Here is a 16,687-nt window from a genome sequence, read left to right on the forward strand (position 1 = left end):
TTATGAATGTTCAGTGTTTCATGGTGTGTTTGATAGGACTCAGGTTCCTAAAATCTCTTGAGTTTGGGTCTTTAGTGTGAAAAATACTGACCTCAGTCTGGCAGTTTTAGAGCTATTCTGTTGCTGAATTATTTCCCATACTATGATATGTAGCTCTGGCTCTCCTATCGTCGTTTTTTGGCTGCTCTTGACTTGGACAGAGGAAGTGATATAAAGCTGCATACATTTGATTTTCCATTCAGTTTGTAGTTGTTTGTATGCTTCAGAATTTCCATAGCTGGTTAGTTTGCCTTAGTTGACTGAAAACCTCCTCTTAGTTTTAGAACTTTTAAAAAAAAATAGAATGAAAATATTGGTAATAAACTTATCAGTTCATAGGCTTAAAACCTGAGATTAATTTTCCTTTCTGCTTTATTTGGGTAACTCCTTTCTTCTGAACATGAGTGACCAGTAAGACTCTGATCTTCATTTAGATTATCTTCATAAATGCAAATTAAAGTAGTTTTGTGTAACTTTTAGTCACAATTAATATATTACAGGAAATTTCATATTTCACAGAGCTGCTTCCACAAAACCATGCAGCAAGTAATGTTGATGTTTTTTGTATTCCTTTGTAGTGTTTTTCATTGTAATTTGACTTGAATACATAAAATTAGGTGAGCTTTATCTTCTAATCACATCAGTTATGTTAATGATTTATTTATGATAAAATAAAATCAGTATGATGCTATTTTCTTCAAAGGCATGACCAAGGTTAAAGTAGGCAAGGAAGATTCTTCATCTACTGAATTTGTAGAGAAAAGAAGAGCAGCTTTAGAAAGGTAATGTATGTATCTCACTAAAACTTGTTTAACCTCATAATGACTTGTAATATACTACATGGGCTCTGTAATTGGTGTCTGGGTCATCTAGACTTAGCTGAATTCTGGAGACTGTATGGAACTGCCAAATATTTGTGTAGAAACGGAGTATCACAGAATCATCTAGGTTGGAAAAGACCTTGAAGATCATCTAGTCCAACCATTAACCTAACACTGACCTTTCTCAACTACACCATGTCCCTAAGCGCTATGTCGACCCTACTCTTAAACATCTCCAGGGATGGGGACTCCACCACCTCCCTGGGCAGCCCATTCCAACGCCTAACAACCCATTCTGGAAAGAAATGCTTCTTGATATCCAGTCTAAACCTTCCCTGGCGCAACTCGAGGCCATTACCTCCTGTAGTATCGCTTGTTACTTGGTTAAAGAGGCTCATCCCCAGCTCTCTGCAACCTCCTTTCAGGTAGCTGTAGAGGGCGATGAGGTCTCCCCTCAGCCTCCTCTCCTCCAGACTAAACAACCCCAGTTCCCTCAGCCGCTCCTCGTATGACCTGTGCTCCAGACCCTTCACCAGCTTCGTTGCCCTTCTCTGGACACGCTCAAGTAATTCAATGTCCTTTTTGTAGTGAGGGGCCCAAAACTGAACACAGTAATTGAGTAGTTTCCATTAATAATGGGAAATGTAGCCTTATTCATAGAGAGGATTCTAGAGCTAATTCTTTTCAAACTGGCTGATGCTTAAAATTAAGATTGCAGAGATTCAGTAAGTAAAAATTTCTTCATCAGCTTACTTGGGTTTAGGGTTTAAGGAATTAAGGCACTTCAGCAGTATACCTGTTCCTTAGAAAATCAGCTGTTGGGTAGGGAGATGGGTGAAGGAGACCTTTAGTCACTTGAAAGTAAAATGGCCTTCTAACGTCTTACAGTACCTTGATGTAACTAGGTGAATTTTGATACAAGAGATGTATCTCTGTACCCAGCACTGCCGTACAACTAATATTGTTCAAATATCTTTGCCGTGGAAGGGTACTGTCACTGATATGCTGCATCTTTTCCTGCTGTTGACATGACTAGTAAAGCCTTTAGAAAGCAACTAGTAGAACTTACACAAGTATACAGCCTTAATTTTGTTATGATTTTATAAAATGCCCATTGCTGTGATACACTTGCATCATATGAGAACAATACACCACATAACAGTTTCAGTTAAACTAGAAAATTAACAGAAGTCAAAGGTTTTAGATTGTATGTTGAAAGACGTATCTAACAGATAATGTATGAAGCTCTTGAACTTCTGGAATTCCAGAGCCAATCTTAAACAAAAAATATCACTTCAGAATTCCGTTGCTAGTATCTTTCCATTTCCTAAGTAACAGAAGAACATCTGAAATTATATTGAACCCCAAAATACTGATAGGTTATTCTGTCTTAGTTATCTTTTACTGAAAATTGGCATATAGCTTAACATTTGCCCCTTAAACTTGTGCACGGAAGTTACTGAAGTTGTTCTGTCACTTGGAGTGAAACTGTGAAACATGTTTTCGTTATACAAGTCTATCGCTAAAGGAGTGGTGCTGTCAGATACAAGGCTTGGAATAACAGGTGGGATTAGAGTAATTGGGCTTAGATAACTAAGAGATACTTCCACAGAACTTCAGGTCTTTTTCTGTAATAGAGATGTCTGGTTTCTCTCTTGGTTGCTTACTTGAATTAGAAAAAGTTTAATTCACAAGCTTGCGTGCGTGCATTAAGTGCTGCTTTTTCATTTATTTGTTAAAGGAGTTCATTAGCGTACCACTTCTAGTGGATGTTGAGCACTCCTCCCATACTGGGGAATGGAACTCAGGACTTTTGGCAATGTTGGGAAGGCTTCACAGTATATTCCATTTGTTTTTTTCAGAAAGACTATATCTTATCTGTCAAAGAGCAACTTTTTCATCATGACAACTTTAGCTGTCTTTTCAGAATGAAAAAATTACCTACCTACCAAGATGGTCAAATGGTATTTAGAGGTATTTTAGGTCCCGTTGCTCTTGCCTAAACCTGAGGAAAACATATTAATGTTCCCCAGAAAGTCAGACCAAAGAAATTTGCTTCAATTTGCTCTTTATTGAACAGAGAACTATGAGGAAAGTGGGCAGGAAAGCAACGTACCTTGTTAATCGAGTTCACTAAAATTTATGCTCTAAAATAGTGAACTTGCATACTACAGGTCTGCCTGCCAGTTGTCCTCAAGCACATTGCTGGTTGTCTCCAGTGAAAAAGTTAGAAGTCTCCCTTGGAGTAAAGGCAGATTTCCAAAGAAAAATCTCTTTGGCTACTTGCCACGTTAACTTTAACTTGTACTTGCTACTGAGTATAGAACAAGCAAGGAAGAGTTGAGCAATCTAATGTATGAAATAGTTTCAGAAGAATAGAAGGAAAAATAAGGATCTGGTGGCCATACCTAGTGGAGGATGGAAAAAATACATTACACTTACAATATCAATATACTCAGACTTTCAGTTAAAAGTCCCAGCCCACATCACTTTCTAGGACAGTTTCTAAGCAATTGGTGAATGTGACAGGGCTATTCTGGTATTTCGCAGCTGAGGCTTAAGCAAAACTAAAGCTTTGCAAGTAGTAGATTTTGCTGTTGATAGTATTCTGTCACTGCATCTTAACTGGTAATAACACATACTTTGTTATATTCCTGTGATCTTTTGAGGTACTGGATTTCTATAAAGCATTCATGTAAATGTCATACTTTCTGTTAATATGTAATGTTAAAATCAGTTATGACCAACTTGCAGCAGTTTTTAGGGGAAGAATGGAATTGAAATTTCTCTCTTTGACCCATATTTGTTCAATCAGCAGTTTTTGGATCTAAGCAGAAACATAAAAAATTGTGAAGGGAAGGAGTTGCATTGTTTTTTGGTGGGGTGGGTTTTTTTTTTGGGTGGATGACTCCTTTAGAATTAATATGGATTGAAGGCTTTAGTCTAGCCAGCAAACAAATAAGTCATATCTACAACATAATCAGCTCACCTCTTCAAGATTTTCTTTAATCTTAAAATAAGTCAGCCAGAATTATCTGTAACAAAAAGCCTGTCCACTGCACTGTACAAGAATGTTTAAACAAGGTCATCTATTTTTTTTCTGCTGTAAATTGGCTGTTATTAGAGGAGGAGAACTTCACTCAGCTGTTGAAAATATGAAGTATAATATTTTATCACTGTGCAGTGTACAGTTATGCCACGTCCCACCTTAAGGAGTTTCTGGTGTAATCAAATGATGTTAGAAACCACTGCTCACACCTTTGTTATGTTGTGGTATGGTATGCATGGTATTTACTTTCAGCCAGAAGTTCCAGGTTTTGTGGCAGCCTTACTGGAGTAAGGCTTCAGTGAATGTTTCAATGACTTAGTGGTCCTAGCTTGTAACTGTGTAAGACTTAGCCTGAGTGTTTGTTGGAGGAAGGTGACAGAATGCGTAAATCTGGTTTGAGGAGTCAGCAGAGAGGCAAAGGATTGAAGGGGTATGGAGACTGAACTATCATCTGACCCTTCAGAAATGACTTTTTAAGATTGTTCAAGCCCCATTAGATAATGAGGGAGGTTATGCACTGCATTGTACCTGTTCTTTAGATGAAGGACACTTTTCAATGTTGTCAGTCATATTAAATCTGTTTTGTTACCTAATACTTTAATTTTAATATCATAGGTATCTACAGCGAACAGTAAAGCACCCAACTTTGTTACAGGATCCAGATTTAAGACAGTTCTTGGAAAGTTCTGAGGTATTTAAGTTCTTTTAAGTTCTATTTGTTTTTAGATAGGGTAACCTACAAAGCAATATATTCTCTTTGTATTGAGATCTAATCCTCTAAATTCATATGAAATTAAATTGGATTGTACCTTTCATGGGACAGAATGGCAGAGGCTACTTAATGGTGTGCCACTGCCTCTGATAAAACTTAGAGTGGTAGTGACCAAAGCCTAATTGCTTGCTGTTCAGTGACTTCTCCAGTGAGTTGGTCTGTCCAGTTCAGAGTGAAGCTTGTCATACATGGTGAAAATCCATAATTGATGTTACTGATTGTTAAGTAAGATCCAGAATTAAACTGGCTTGGAAGCATCTCTCTTGCCTCTAGGAGTCCAACTTGAGGTGTATTGGTAGGATAATGTGAAAACGCTAGCAATGCTGGTGGTCAGGCTAGATGTTTTGTGAATAGACAACTTCAGCTATCCGTGCTAGTAATCTGGCACCTTTCACAGCATTAAATATATTGTTAAAGATACATAATATCTCTTTATACATGTGCATAGTGGATTCACTGTAATACTGAACTGGTTTTTGACCAATGTCAAGATCTTGGTTATACTAATAAGTCACAGAGACCTCACTACTGACAAAAGCATCGTTGGTAGATAACTTTCAGTGGATTTGTCAATGCTGCTGACAGACAAAACATCACATGAAGGGTAGATGGTCAGACACAGGGACCACCTTGTATGACATATCCAGACTAGCCTGAGTAAAAATATCAATTAAATTTAAAGTTTGTTAACTTACCCCAGAGGATTTCTAAGTACCTAAACAAATACACAGTTCTCTTGATACACATGAGTTAGGTTTTGAAATCTGGCCTATACTAAAAAGCAAAAAGACATCAACCTTTTATAATCAGCACACAGTGCAAATCTTGCATTACAATTAAATGTTTTGCAGAATTTCTTTCATTTAATTTGTTGTAAATCTAAGCTTTTCTGTTCTTGTAGTGGCACTTTGTTCTCTGTAGCATATAGGTGGCTAGTTAGGACCTTTGGCTAGTTCATAATAACTTTGGACAAGTGGGTTGTTTGTTCCATTTAGCTGTAGGGATGTAGAAGAAAAGTAAATAGTCTATATTTTTAAGTTTTCCTCTTGAGAATGTAAAAGTAGTAAATCTGAGAAATTAGATTCCACTATATTGAAACACATAGGAGTAAAGAAAACACTATATCCTTTTCTTTCCCCCTTGTGCGCAGTTAAACCTCCATCCTTTTAAGCAGTCTGTTTGCCCTTATTTGTCATTCAATTCCAGCTGCCGAGAGCGGTTAACACCCAGGCTCTGAGTGGAGCAGGAATATTGAGGATGGTGAACAAGGCTGCCGACGCTGTCAACAAAATGACAATCAAGATGAATGAATCGGATGCAGTAAGAGCTGATTTTTTGGCTTGAATAATGAGACGAATTAATGAACCTCAACAATTGCATTTTAAAGCTGTAGAAGTAGAAAATGGGTTATTAATTTGCTTATTGTCTTGAATTCTTAGCTATATCAGTTGACCACCCTGGCAGTATGTGGATAATTTGCTTCTTTAAAATCAGAAATGTTGTCAGTAATCTAATTTGTAATGCTTGAGTCTTTCATCTTTTGTCAGTGGTTTGAAGAAAAACAGCAACAATTTGAGAATCTGGATCAGCAACTTAGAAAACTTCATGCCAGTGTTGAAGCATTAGTCTGCCACAGAAAAGGTAACTTTACTTTTATGTGGCTGCATGAACTGAGGTGCTTAGAACTTTAGGAAATGGTGGTGAAACAAGAGCTTAGTATGCCAGAGCTCTTACCTATTTAATAGTTATACAGTATATTTTAATGCAAAAATCTTCTAATTGTACCTTTTAGTTTAAACTGCTCTAGCATTTTTGTATACCTGGTTTTAATCTTAATTTTAACCAGAATATCTATCACTCCTGAAGTTACCATATTGATTTATCATAATTTTTTTTTCTTGCAGAGATTGAATATCATACATAGCAAGTGATTCTACTACAGTAGATATCCATAGATGTATCTCTAGGTCTCATGGCAAGAGTTATTTCCTGAACAAAAAGTGGCTGCATATATCCATTTAAACATCTTTTGTCTTAGTATTGCTCTGTTAACTGAGTTTGAGCTCTTAAACAGGAATTTACTATTCTTAATTCGGTCCACATAATGATACATCATCAAGCTACTGTTAAGGTAAACTTTTCTGGAAGGATACATAGTCTCAGGATATCAGCTTTTGTTTTACTTATTTTAGAAAGAAGTAAAGCCTGTAAGTTTATACTTTAGTCACCTGTGTTGCTCTTTTGTCAAAGATTGTTTTCCATCAGATGATTTTTTAAAAAAACAAAACACCAAAACTTTGATTTGTACTTCAAGGAAGACCATAAATGTGCCTTCTGACACTACTGTATTATGTGAAAATAGGGGGTCACCTTTCAGCTCTACTTTCAAAAGTACATGACAGTGTACAATATGATTTCTCATAACTCTATCAGGAAGTACTCTCTGTAGTAAAAAAATCTTTGGCCAGATGTCCTCAAGATTAAAAAGTATTTTAAGAAGTAATGGAAAACAGAAGTGTTCGTTTACTGTTGATTTGACACCTGCTCATAGATTTGAAGAAGTTTTTATTTGTTTGTTTTTAAAGAGTTGTGTAAGGGTTTTAAATATCTGAAGACATTTTGCTTCTACAAACATTTCTGGTGTTCTGATGATTCCACAGAAGTGACACAGTTCCAAACAAATCTGCACTTTTAATCCTGACGTAATTTGGATTAAATACTCGTTCAAGGGTCCTTCATAGGACTTAATTTTTTACAGGATGACTTACATGGGATTTGATGAGACAATTGCCCTAGTATTTGTTAATAAATAAGCTCAAAACTTTACCTTCATAGGTGCCAGCCATACTGGTATGTGTATTGTGGTTTTATTCCTCTTTTAAGGCATGTCAGAATGTGGCAATACATTACATTTAAAGGTACTTTAGTCAACAGAGCAGTCCAACAGAAATAAATTCCACTTATGGGGGTGGTGGTTTTGTGAAGTAGTTGGGGTTTTTTCCACTCTGAACTGCATGGAACAACTGTGCTACAGACCTGTTAAAATTGTTTTGAATTTGCTCTGTAGGTGACTTAGCTTTTGTTTTGTGGGCTTGCATTTTCTCTGAACCAGGCAGTTGGATAATACTGAAGTGACAGTTTTTTCCATGTCTTTTGCTAGACAGAGGAAGCATTAACAGACTCAGCAAAACATTTACTGATGGAGAGGGTTATTTTGTGCAGGAGTTTGTCTCCCTAAATGTGGGTTCACAGTGATGTCCTTGTGTATCTTACCATGAGCTTTAGGAAATACAGCATATATTTTTCAGTTGGTGAAGTTAGGGCTGAAATAGGGCAGAGGTCTCTGCTCTACTGATCTGTGCTGCAGAGTAACATAACAAATTACATTGTACTGAGTATTACTCCTGTGTTTCAGAGCTTTCAGCCAACACAGCTGCGTTTGCTAAAAGTGCTGCCATGTTAGGTAACTCTGAGGACCACACTGCTCTATCTAGAGCTTTGTCTCAGCTTGCAGAGGTTGAGGAGAAGATAGATCAATTGCATCAAGAACAAGCTTTTGCTGATTTCTATGTGTTCTCAGAACTGCTTGGTGACTACATTCGTCTCATTGCTGCAGTAAAAGTGAGTACTACTAGGAAAAATGCTGATTTTTGTATTTAAAGTCACATTCCTCAACTTGTAGATTTAGTGTAAATGAATGTGTGCATTTTCAGGTCATAATACAGAGAAGACTAAGATTTTGCCTGAAGTTCCAGCTGAGTAAAATGAATGTATCCATGATCAGTTATTCCAATGATAAAAATGGTTGTGATGAAAAATGGGAATGGATTAATAAGAGACAAAATGTAAATGGTGAATGTCATCTACTTTGAGCAGTACTAATTGTGTAAAGTATTTGGGACACCATACGCTACTGTGTCTATACTGTACTTGTTTCTTTCAGGTTACTTATTTTTACAGTATGCTTATAAATCTTTTAGAACATAATTTGACCATATTTGATAGATAGCCAGTAGTTTCTGTAAATAAGAAACAAATACAGTTTGTGGATCTGCATCTCATTAAAGAAAATACTCAGTTTTGGTTTAAGTCATGCTGCACAGCATAATTATGTTTTGACACGGCAAGGGGTATCTATGAATTTTATCCAGAAATATCTTTGAACTTGCCAAGTTGGTGGGAGTATATATTTTTCTTTTTATTTTCTTTCTTTCTTTTTATTTTAATATCTATACTTTAATTCTACTACCTTAGTCCATGGCTAATGAAAATGTATTGCTGAATATGCCTGTAATCCATATGCATGAAAGGTTTGCTAGAATCTGCATTTAGAGAAGTATTGGCACAATAGAGCACTTTCTAGTGGTTGTTCTGGTTGTGTTTTGATGAAACGAGGACCATAATGGTTTGGGCCACTAAGATGTCTGCTCTGAAAATGCTTCTTGAATACTGTTATTTGTTGAAAGATACTGAGCTGTGCAAGCATGCTGTCAAATGAAATGTAAAAAGACGTGGTAGACACAGTGAGGTTTCTTTGAGTTGTACCTGTTCCAGTTTTATCCAGAATTACCTTTTCTTACTAGAAATTTAGATAGCTCTAACAATTCCAGTTGTTTAATAAGTTTGTGTATCCTTACAGGGTGTGTTTGATCACCGAATGAAATGCTGGCAGAAGTGGCAAGATGCTCAAGTCACTTTACAAAAAAAACGTGAAGCTGAAGCAAAGCTCCAACTTGCCAACAAACCTGATAAATTGCAGCAAGCTAAAGATGAGATAAAAGAGGTAATGTTATCAAACATTATTTTGGAGGTCAGACTTTCTGCATTAAGTCATTCATTCTGCATTAATGCACTACTTTATACCATTTTTATTTACAAATCACTCATTTGCTGTTTTCCATATTTACTGAAATTGTTAAAAGGAGTTTATTTAAAATATTAAATGTGTGCAATTGTTACTCATTGTAAGATCTGTAAGGCAGTTAATGCTGTCTCTACAGAGTCTGGGAGATGGGAGGAGGGGAACACGGGCAAGTTAATGCTTTTAACTGTTAACAGATCACTTGGGTAGGCAGAGGAGCATCTCTTGGCTTCTAAAGCTAAAATCCAGCTAAGACAACTAATAGAGAACTGTTCCCATGTTTTGCTTAATTATACAGCATATCTACCCATATATATATATGAATGTATATATGGTGTAATTTCAGTAAAAATAAATCTTAACATGTTGAAGTGTCATAATTTATACACTTTTTCTATCATGCTTCACTAAGGAAATTCAAGAGGTAGGACAACTTAATTATTTAACATTAATGCATTCTAATTATGCACCAGTATTCTTCCATTAAATAATGGGAGAACATCATTGTAGATTTCAAGCTCTTACGCAGTTACTTTGTTTGGCTTCCTCATTGATCACTAACCACATGCTGCTTTGTTCTTTCTGCCCTTCAATATATTTTGCATCTGGTGTTGAAGTTACTCATTAACTTGGCTTTCTTTTTCTTAAGAAAGGCCTTTGTTGACTGGGAAACTTAGTGTCAATCTTGTGTGACCACATTCTTGCTGGTTGCCTCTCTTGATGTCACCCATCCATCCACAATACAAGTGAGCTGGAACTCCTTGTTGAAAATACTTCCTGAGTGTTGGATGTAGTAGAAAAATAGTGATCCTTTCTCAGTCCCAATATTAAAAGAATTAATTATGTTGTTCCTGAAGGATTTATTTTTCCTACTTTATTGGATAATTAGAGAAGGTTGTTAGTAAACCCACAATTTGAATGTGATTGAAAGTTATTGCTGCCATTGAAACATGTTCAGAGTTGCTGAATTCTGTAGTAGTAGTCCTTCTGGCAGAGAAATTGCAGAGTAGAAGCCTACCCAGCTTGAGCTTTGTCCATGACTCGCTTGCATTTTGCAGATAAAAGGCCAAAGAACAGTCCTAGAAATACCTTATTGAATAAGGAGGAATTTATCCTTGTCAGAAACTATAACATGGCAGACTATTATCCAGTGATAATTTGTATGGGTCCTGGCATTTGGGCGTGATGAAACTGGGATGTTAGATCTATTAGGCCTGTAGAGGCTTTCGCTGAAGTCTCAGGCACCTCTAGTTGCTGAGGTAGGGAGGGCACAGAGGCAGTCTTAATCTACCCTTCCCCTGGCTGAGTTTTGTATTGTTTCAGTTAATAGATAACTCTTCGGGCTGTTCTTCTGTGAAGGACATCCTATTATGACTTATTGGATAGCTTCATAATGTGTATCTGAAAAGGCAATAAGAGGACTTTGAATAAATATCAACTAAAAAATATAGAGAAATTTGTTGGAACATAGATGATGTTCATCTCTTATCACCATAGTAACTTGACACTGCACCACAAAATGCTTTTGTGAGTAAATAGCACCACTGGGTTGCTAACAGGAATATGCTATATTGAAATATGTTGCTTCCCTGCTGCCTTTTTCTGAGAAAAATAAGTGTTACTGGATATATTGACTGCGTGACTCAGTATGTTGAGATTAACAGATAAAATTGCATTTTAAATATCTGTTAGCCTGAACGCATCTGAAGTGTGAGGCTGATAGCTTTTTTTCATAGTATATCTACACAGCTAGCTTAAATTTAACAATATAATGTGTGTAAAATAGTTATAAGATAATGTAGATGATGATATCTATTATTGCATAGCTGGATATCTTTTCCCATAAACTGAGGAGAAACATAACCTAGTGTCATGTATTGTTACATGAATGCCATGCTCTGAATATGGCAAAACCCCACAAGCAACATTGCTTCCTCTGAATTTTCCTTCTGTGCTCATTTTACCTGCAGTAACTTCTCTACTCCCACTTTCTATGAAAACAGATCCCACTGAACAGGAAAGCATGTGCTTTGGCTCACTTAAGCAACATTCATTCTTCCTGGAAAGCCAATAAACAAGTCCTCAGTAGCTTATCATCTGCAACAGAAATATGATAGAGATAATCATATACTTTACCATAGCCAGATATGAAGATTTAGTCATCTCTTCTGGGATTAGGGAACTAACTTTTGAGACTTTTCCACACTTGGTTGGTCAGGTAGTCACAGAAAGCTTTCAGATTTAGATTTCTTTTATAGTGGGGTTTGTAAACTGAATAGCTGGTACAGCTTTAGAGATCCTTTTTCTAAAGAATCTTTTAAAAATGTTATTAAGTGTTCCTTAATAGCATTACTAAGATATTTTTACATTTGAACTAGAGATAGCTTTACCTTAGAGATACCATTATTTTAACTAATCTGATCATATCCTACTATGCAAGTTGTTACTTTGAAATTGTTATTGTAAGATTTTCCCTTGAGTATGCTGAAAAACCAAATAGATCCTTTTCAGTTCTTGAATGACTACCACTGATATACTAAAAAAAGTTCAGATACTGATAGACTGAATGGACAACACAAAGTCTTATATCTGCATGTCTTTCCTTTGCCAGTGGGAGACAAAAGTTCAGCAAGGGGAAAAAGATTTTGAACAGATCTCCAAAACCATTCGCAAGGAAGTGGGAAGATTTGAGGCACGTATAATTTTGTCCAAGTAAATGACACTTTTACTTTAGATGATATTGACATTCCAAGTAACATTGGTTAAGAGGTTAATATACCGTAATTTATTTATTAACAGAAGGAACGAGTGAAAGACTTTAAAACTGTTATTATCGAGTACTTAGAGTCATTAGTGCAAACACAACAGCAGGTAAGATAAATTTTAAGTTTTGTACAAGTTAATATTTAATATGTTCAATATTAGGTTAGTTAAAAAAAGACAGGATTTAAGTATAGCAGTTTCTTATATAAACTATTTCTAGTCTGTACTATATTGGAGAATAACATAGTGATTGCAGTTTCCTAGCTATTGCTGTGCTCCCTTGCACAGCTCTAATTCAGGGAAGCAAGGGTAAAGCTCCCTGAGGTATATGGGCAAGTGGAGGATCTTGTCTTCTGAAACTGAAGTAATACTTTCACTTATAGATTGGAGTAAATTGTAAAGAATATGTACTTAGACTTACTGGAGAAACTTGAATACTTAAATCTTTACTGATCTTTTTAAAAAGTATAAAATTTTACTGAATATTTTAAAGCAGTAAAACAGTTTCCAGTGACTCAGAAGTAAACCTTGTTCCCAATAGACTGTCTGGAGTCTTTCCTTTGTTCATTTCTGGGAATATAACCCCTCTGGCTTTGCTTAATTAAAAAATAAAAAAAGGTGACCTTGGAGGTAAGAATAGTAAACTGAGCTAACAAACAAATTCTGTGTAACTGTATTCTGTAGCATTGTGTTCAGTGTGTGGTAACAACTCCGTTGCTGTGAGCAGATTTGTGTATTTATTATTTGTATTTTTTCTTGCATTATGTAATAATGTGGATAGATGATACAAAGCACCTATGTTCTTTGTCTGGTGGAGACAAGTTTACAAGAGGAGGAAAGTATATATGTTTCTTTTTCAATATTTAGTACTTAATAATGAGTGTTTTTCCCTTCTCTTTAAGCTAATAAAATACTGGGAGGCATTCCTACCTGAAGCCAAAGCCATTGCCTAAAAGAATATTCCAAAAGACAAGACAGTCTGGATGTTTGTCCTGGATAAAACTAAATTCCACAGTGAAATCATTTTAAATCATCCAAATAAACCACTATATATTTTATGAATTAACATGTGGCTTTTTTATATACTACAGCATTTTATTAACAAGCTGCATGTCCTGACCCTCTTTGAAGTGGACTGTGGCATGATGTTCTGCAATACATTGCTGAATTGAACACTATTGTGTCTTAATACTTGCACTAAAATGTGCACTGCAAGGCCAGAAAGCTGATATTTTTGTTCTTTACAATACAATGTTCTGTAGTATGTTTATCTGATCTTTATGAAACAAATTTAATTGCATCGATTAATGTTCACTTAAACATTCCTGTATAAAATCATGTTTTTGTGATTACAGTAATAAAGGGATGTACCTTGTGAAACATTAAATGCTCTGGTTTTGTGTCTGTAGATATTCACTGGTGTTCTCAGAAGTAGAATTTAGAATAAATTGAGATTATATAAAGGCAGAAACAACATTTAGTAAAGAATGCTGGAGATGGTATTAAAAATCCACAAACGAGTATTTGTGGTAAATTATTCTGGTTTTAATTCTGAATCTCTTTGTTACGGGTAGTCTTTTCACCTGAAGTTATCACTGCCTTGGTATACTGTAATGCGTTAATACTCATAGGGTCAAAAGACTCGTGCTTGGGCAGTGGACAGGCATAAACCAAGATATCTTTGAGGTGTTTTACAAAGCTTCTGAAGGGTTAAGATTACCTGCATGGTCACACAGTGATGTCCTACTGGACTGATAAATTTCATGAATTGTCTTCGGTGGTCTCAGGATACAAAAAGAAAAAGAATCTTGCAATAATTCTGGTAATCGGGGAAGAATAAAGTAGGTAATTCAGCTGAATGTGAGCTAGTTGTAAGGTCTAGCATTCTACTTGGAGCAAATACATTTGCGGGGACTGATTATATCCTCTGTAAGAAATCAGAGCAGCTAAAACATTTTTCTGAAATACACAATATTAACATAGGATGTGCTGCTCTGTCATTTTAATGACATACTGAGCTTGTCAATGGCATGTATTAATATTAATGGGATGTATCAATATTAACAAAGTTTAGACAAATGCTAATCATAAAATACAAGAAAAGCTGTTGCTTTCAGCTAATCATAAGCCCATGAATTTGTATTGTTTGTGGTCAAGCATAAAGAAGCACCCAATATTATCTCTGAACAGAATGGAAACCTAAATTCAGCTGGAAGATCCTATGCTCTGATTCAGGCAACGAAATTAATGTAATCTTTCCAGATTAGTGTCTCCTGTTGTTTCTGTACAGAGTTCTGTGGCCTCAGTATTTCTAGGAGTTTTCAAGAAAACTAGTACAGAAACTTATTTTAAGAAAACATTTATGAAGCCTTTATCAAAGATCTTTTTAAATGGTGAAATACAAAAACCTTAAGCTTGTAACACCTTGTGTATCAGTGTTTATTAAGTCATTTAACTTGTAACTTCTTTTTGAAAAGCTGGAGTATGCAACAGGTTTATGATGAAGAAATCAATCTAGGCATAACACTCTACTAAGTGTTAAGATATACTTGACTTTGGCTTGCTTGGTGCTAATGAAAAATGACTGACAGTTCAACATTAAACTTCAGATTTGTTCCAGTGAGAGTGAAAGTGGGTACTTCCATAAAAGACTCAGTTTGGACATGCAGAGCTCAAAATGGGTAAACATATACTTCCATGATCTTTTTTCTTGGTTTATCCAACTTTTTTAGCTTTTAATATTTTTATTTTGTTCTCATCTATCAGGATTAGAAATCAGTTGAATTATAGATCCAGTTTCTTGTGTCTGTGATGAGAGAATGAGAAATAGCTTTCACATTAGTCCCCTAGCAGGGATTAGTGTGACTTTGTCTATACTAGACAAATGAAAAGAATGAGTTGTGTAGGTTTTTTTTTTTACTTAAAACCAGAAGCCTGTTGGAGAACAAAAGGTTAATAGCATTTCTGGAGCTCAGTGTCACAAAGGGTTGCTAATACAAAAAAAAATGTAGTCTTTTTTTGCATCATAAGGTTAATTTGAACAGAAGACCCAGGTCAGCTGCTATATTTGGCAAGCATAAAACTCTTGTTCCAAGAATCTGTTAATTTATTTTGTGTATATTCCCCTACATTGTTTTGCTTATTGGCTTTCCTAGTACAATTAACATCCATATTAGCAGATGTTTCTCAAACCCAAGTGAATGGAGGTTTTGCTGAACTATTTTCTCTGGTGGAGCTCACTACAGGATCTTGTACTGAATTTAAGTGGTGTTTCCTTGAAACTCCAAGCCAGCCTACGACTGAGGAATCACTAGCATGAACAAAATGAATGATTGCAAAATGGTGAACTACATTTGGAATACTGTATAAAAGACAAGGTGCTACTGAAGTCTAATTTACTTTTTGGGTTAAAATAAACTCTGTAAATGTTTACAGCAATTTTGAATCGTCCCCATTCTTGTATCCATCATGTCCATGGTGCTTTTTTGAATTAAAAATATATGACGTGATGTGTCTCAAATTGAAGACATTGTTACCTCTTTTTTAAACTGACATTCAGTCTACAGTAAGTCTCTGATTCTTCAGTCATTGTCCCTTTTAAAATGCAATATTCTGCTTCCCTATCAGTTATCCCTCCTTTTACCTCTCCTAAGTTACTTCCTTCTGAAGGCCTCAAATGAGAGTTTGTGTTTCAGCATCTCTGGAGTTCATGCCCCAGATATGTCAGTTTCTTTCAGATTCTGGTGGAGATGAGCTGCTGGCTAATGCATTTAAGTGAACAGCCAACATCCACTAAAATTATGTGTACAGTGAAATGATTGTCTTAAAAAAAAAAAACCACCTTTTTTTCTGTCCTTCTACTTTAGAGTAGAACAGACTGTGTAGTAATTTGAATCTCTGGCAAAACATTACAACCATGTGAGGAAAAAAAAATTCAATGTTCAAACATGTAAGGAGCTGAAGTTTCAGGTGGCTAAAAATGTTACTTGTTACCTGCTAAGGGGCAGCTTCCTTTTCTTAAAATTCTTCCATAGTTGAATGAGGGGTGAGCTTGCTACTAAGTAAAATAACTTTTGACTTCACTGCTAAAATGTCTTTGGTTTTTTACCCAGATCAGTGAAGAAATGACTAACATAGGAAGGGATATGAAATAACGCAAATCTGTTTTCTGTCATTAAAAAAATCTGTCATTAAGAAAGAGGGTCTCAGAAGAGTATGCAAGGCAGTTTAGGCAGAATCCTTCTAGCATAATATTTGTATGAAAACTAAAGTAAAGGAAATATGCAATGAAAATGGAAGGGTGAGAAAAGACTTGAGATAAACCATGTATCTGTGATTTAGAGATCAAGATAAGAGCACAAGGAAGGAAGATAGCACAAATC

General features: G+C 35.7%; 1 protein-coding gene across 1 annotated transcript in view; it reads left to right on the forward strand.

Annotated features, from left to right (window-relative positions):
- SNX2 (sorting nexin 2) overlaps positions 1-13,692 on the forward strand; it is a 34,963-nt gene extending 21,271 nt beyond the window's left edge. The window contains exons 7-15 of the mRNA XM_074857278.1: positions 743-821; positions 4,525-4,600; positions 5,888-6,001; positions 6,229-6,322; positions 8,097-8,302; positions 9,321-9,464; positions 12,154-12,234; positions 12,342-12,413; positions 13,208-13,692. Of these exons, the coding sequence (XP_074713379.1) occupies positions 743-821; positions 4,525-4,600; positions 5,888-6,001; positions 6,229-6,322; positions 8,097-8,302; positions 9,321-9,464; positions 12,154-12,234; positions 12,342-12,413; positions 13,208-13,258 (917 nt within the window). The 3' untranslated portion in view covers positions 13,259-13,692. The remainder of the gene's footprint in view (positions 1-742; positions 822-4,524; positions 4,601-5,887; positions 6,002-6,228; positions 6,323-8,096; positions 8,303-9,320; positions 9,465-12,153; positions 12,235-12,341; positions 12,414-13,207) is intronic.
- Positions 13,693-16,687: the final 2,995 nt, after the last annotated feature.

Source organism: Strix uralensis, chromosome Z (genome assembly GCF_047716275.1).
Source record: "Strix uralensis isolate ZFMK-TIS-50842 chromosome Z, bStrUra1, whole genome shotgun sequence".
Classification (NCBI taxonomy): Eukaryota; Metazoa; Chordata; class Aves; order Strigiformes; family Strigidae; genus Strix; species Strix uralensis.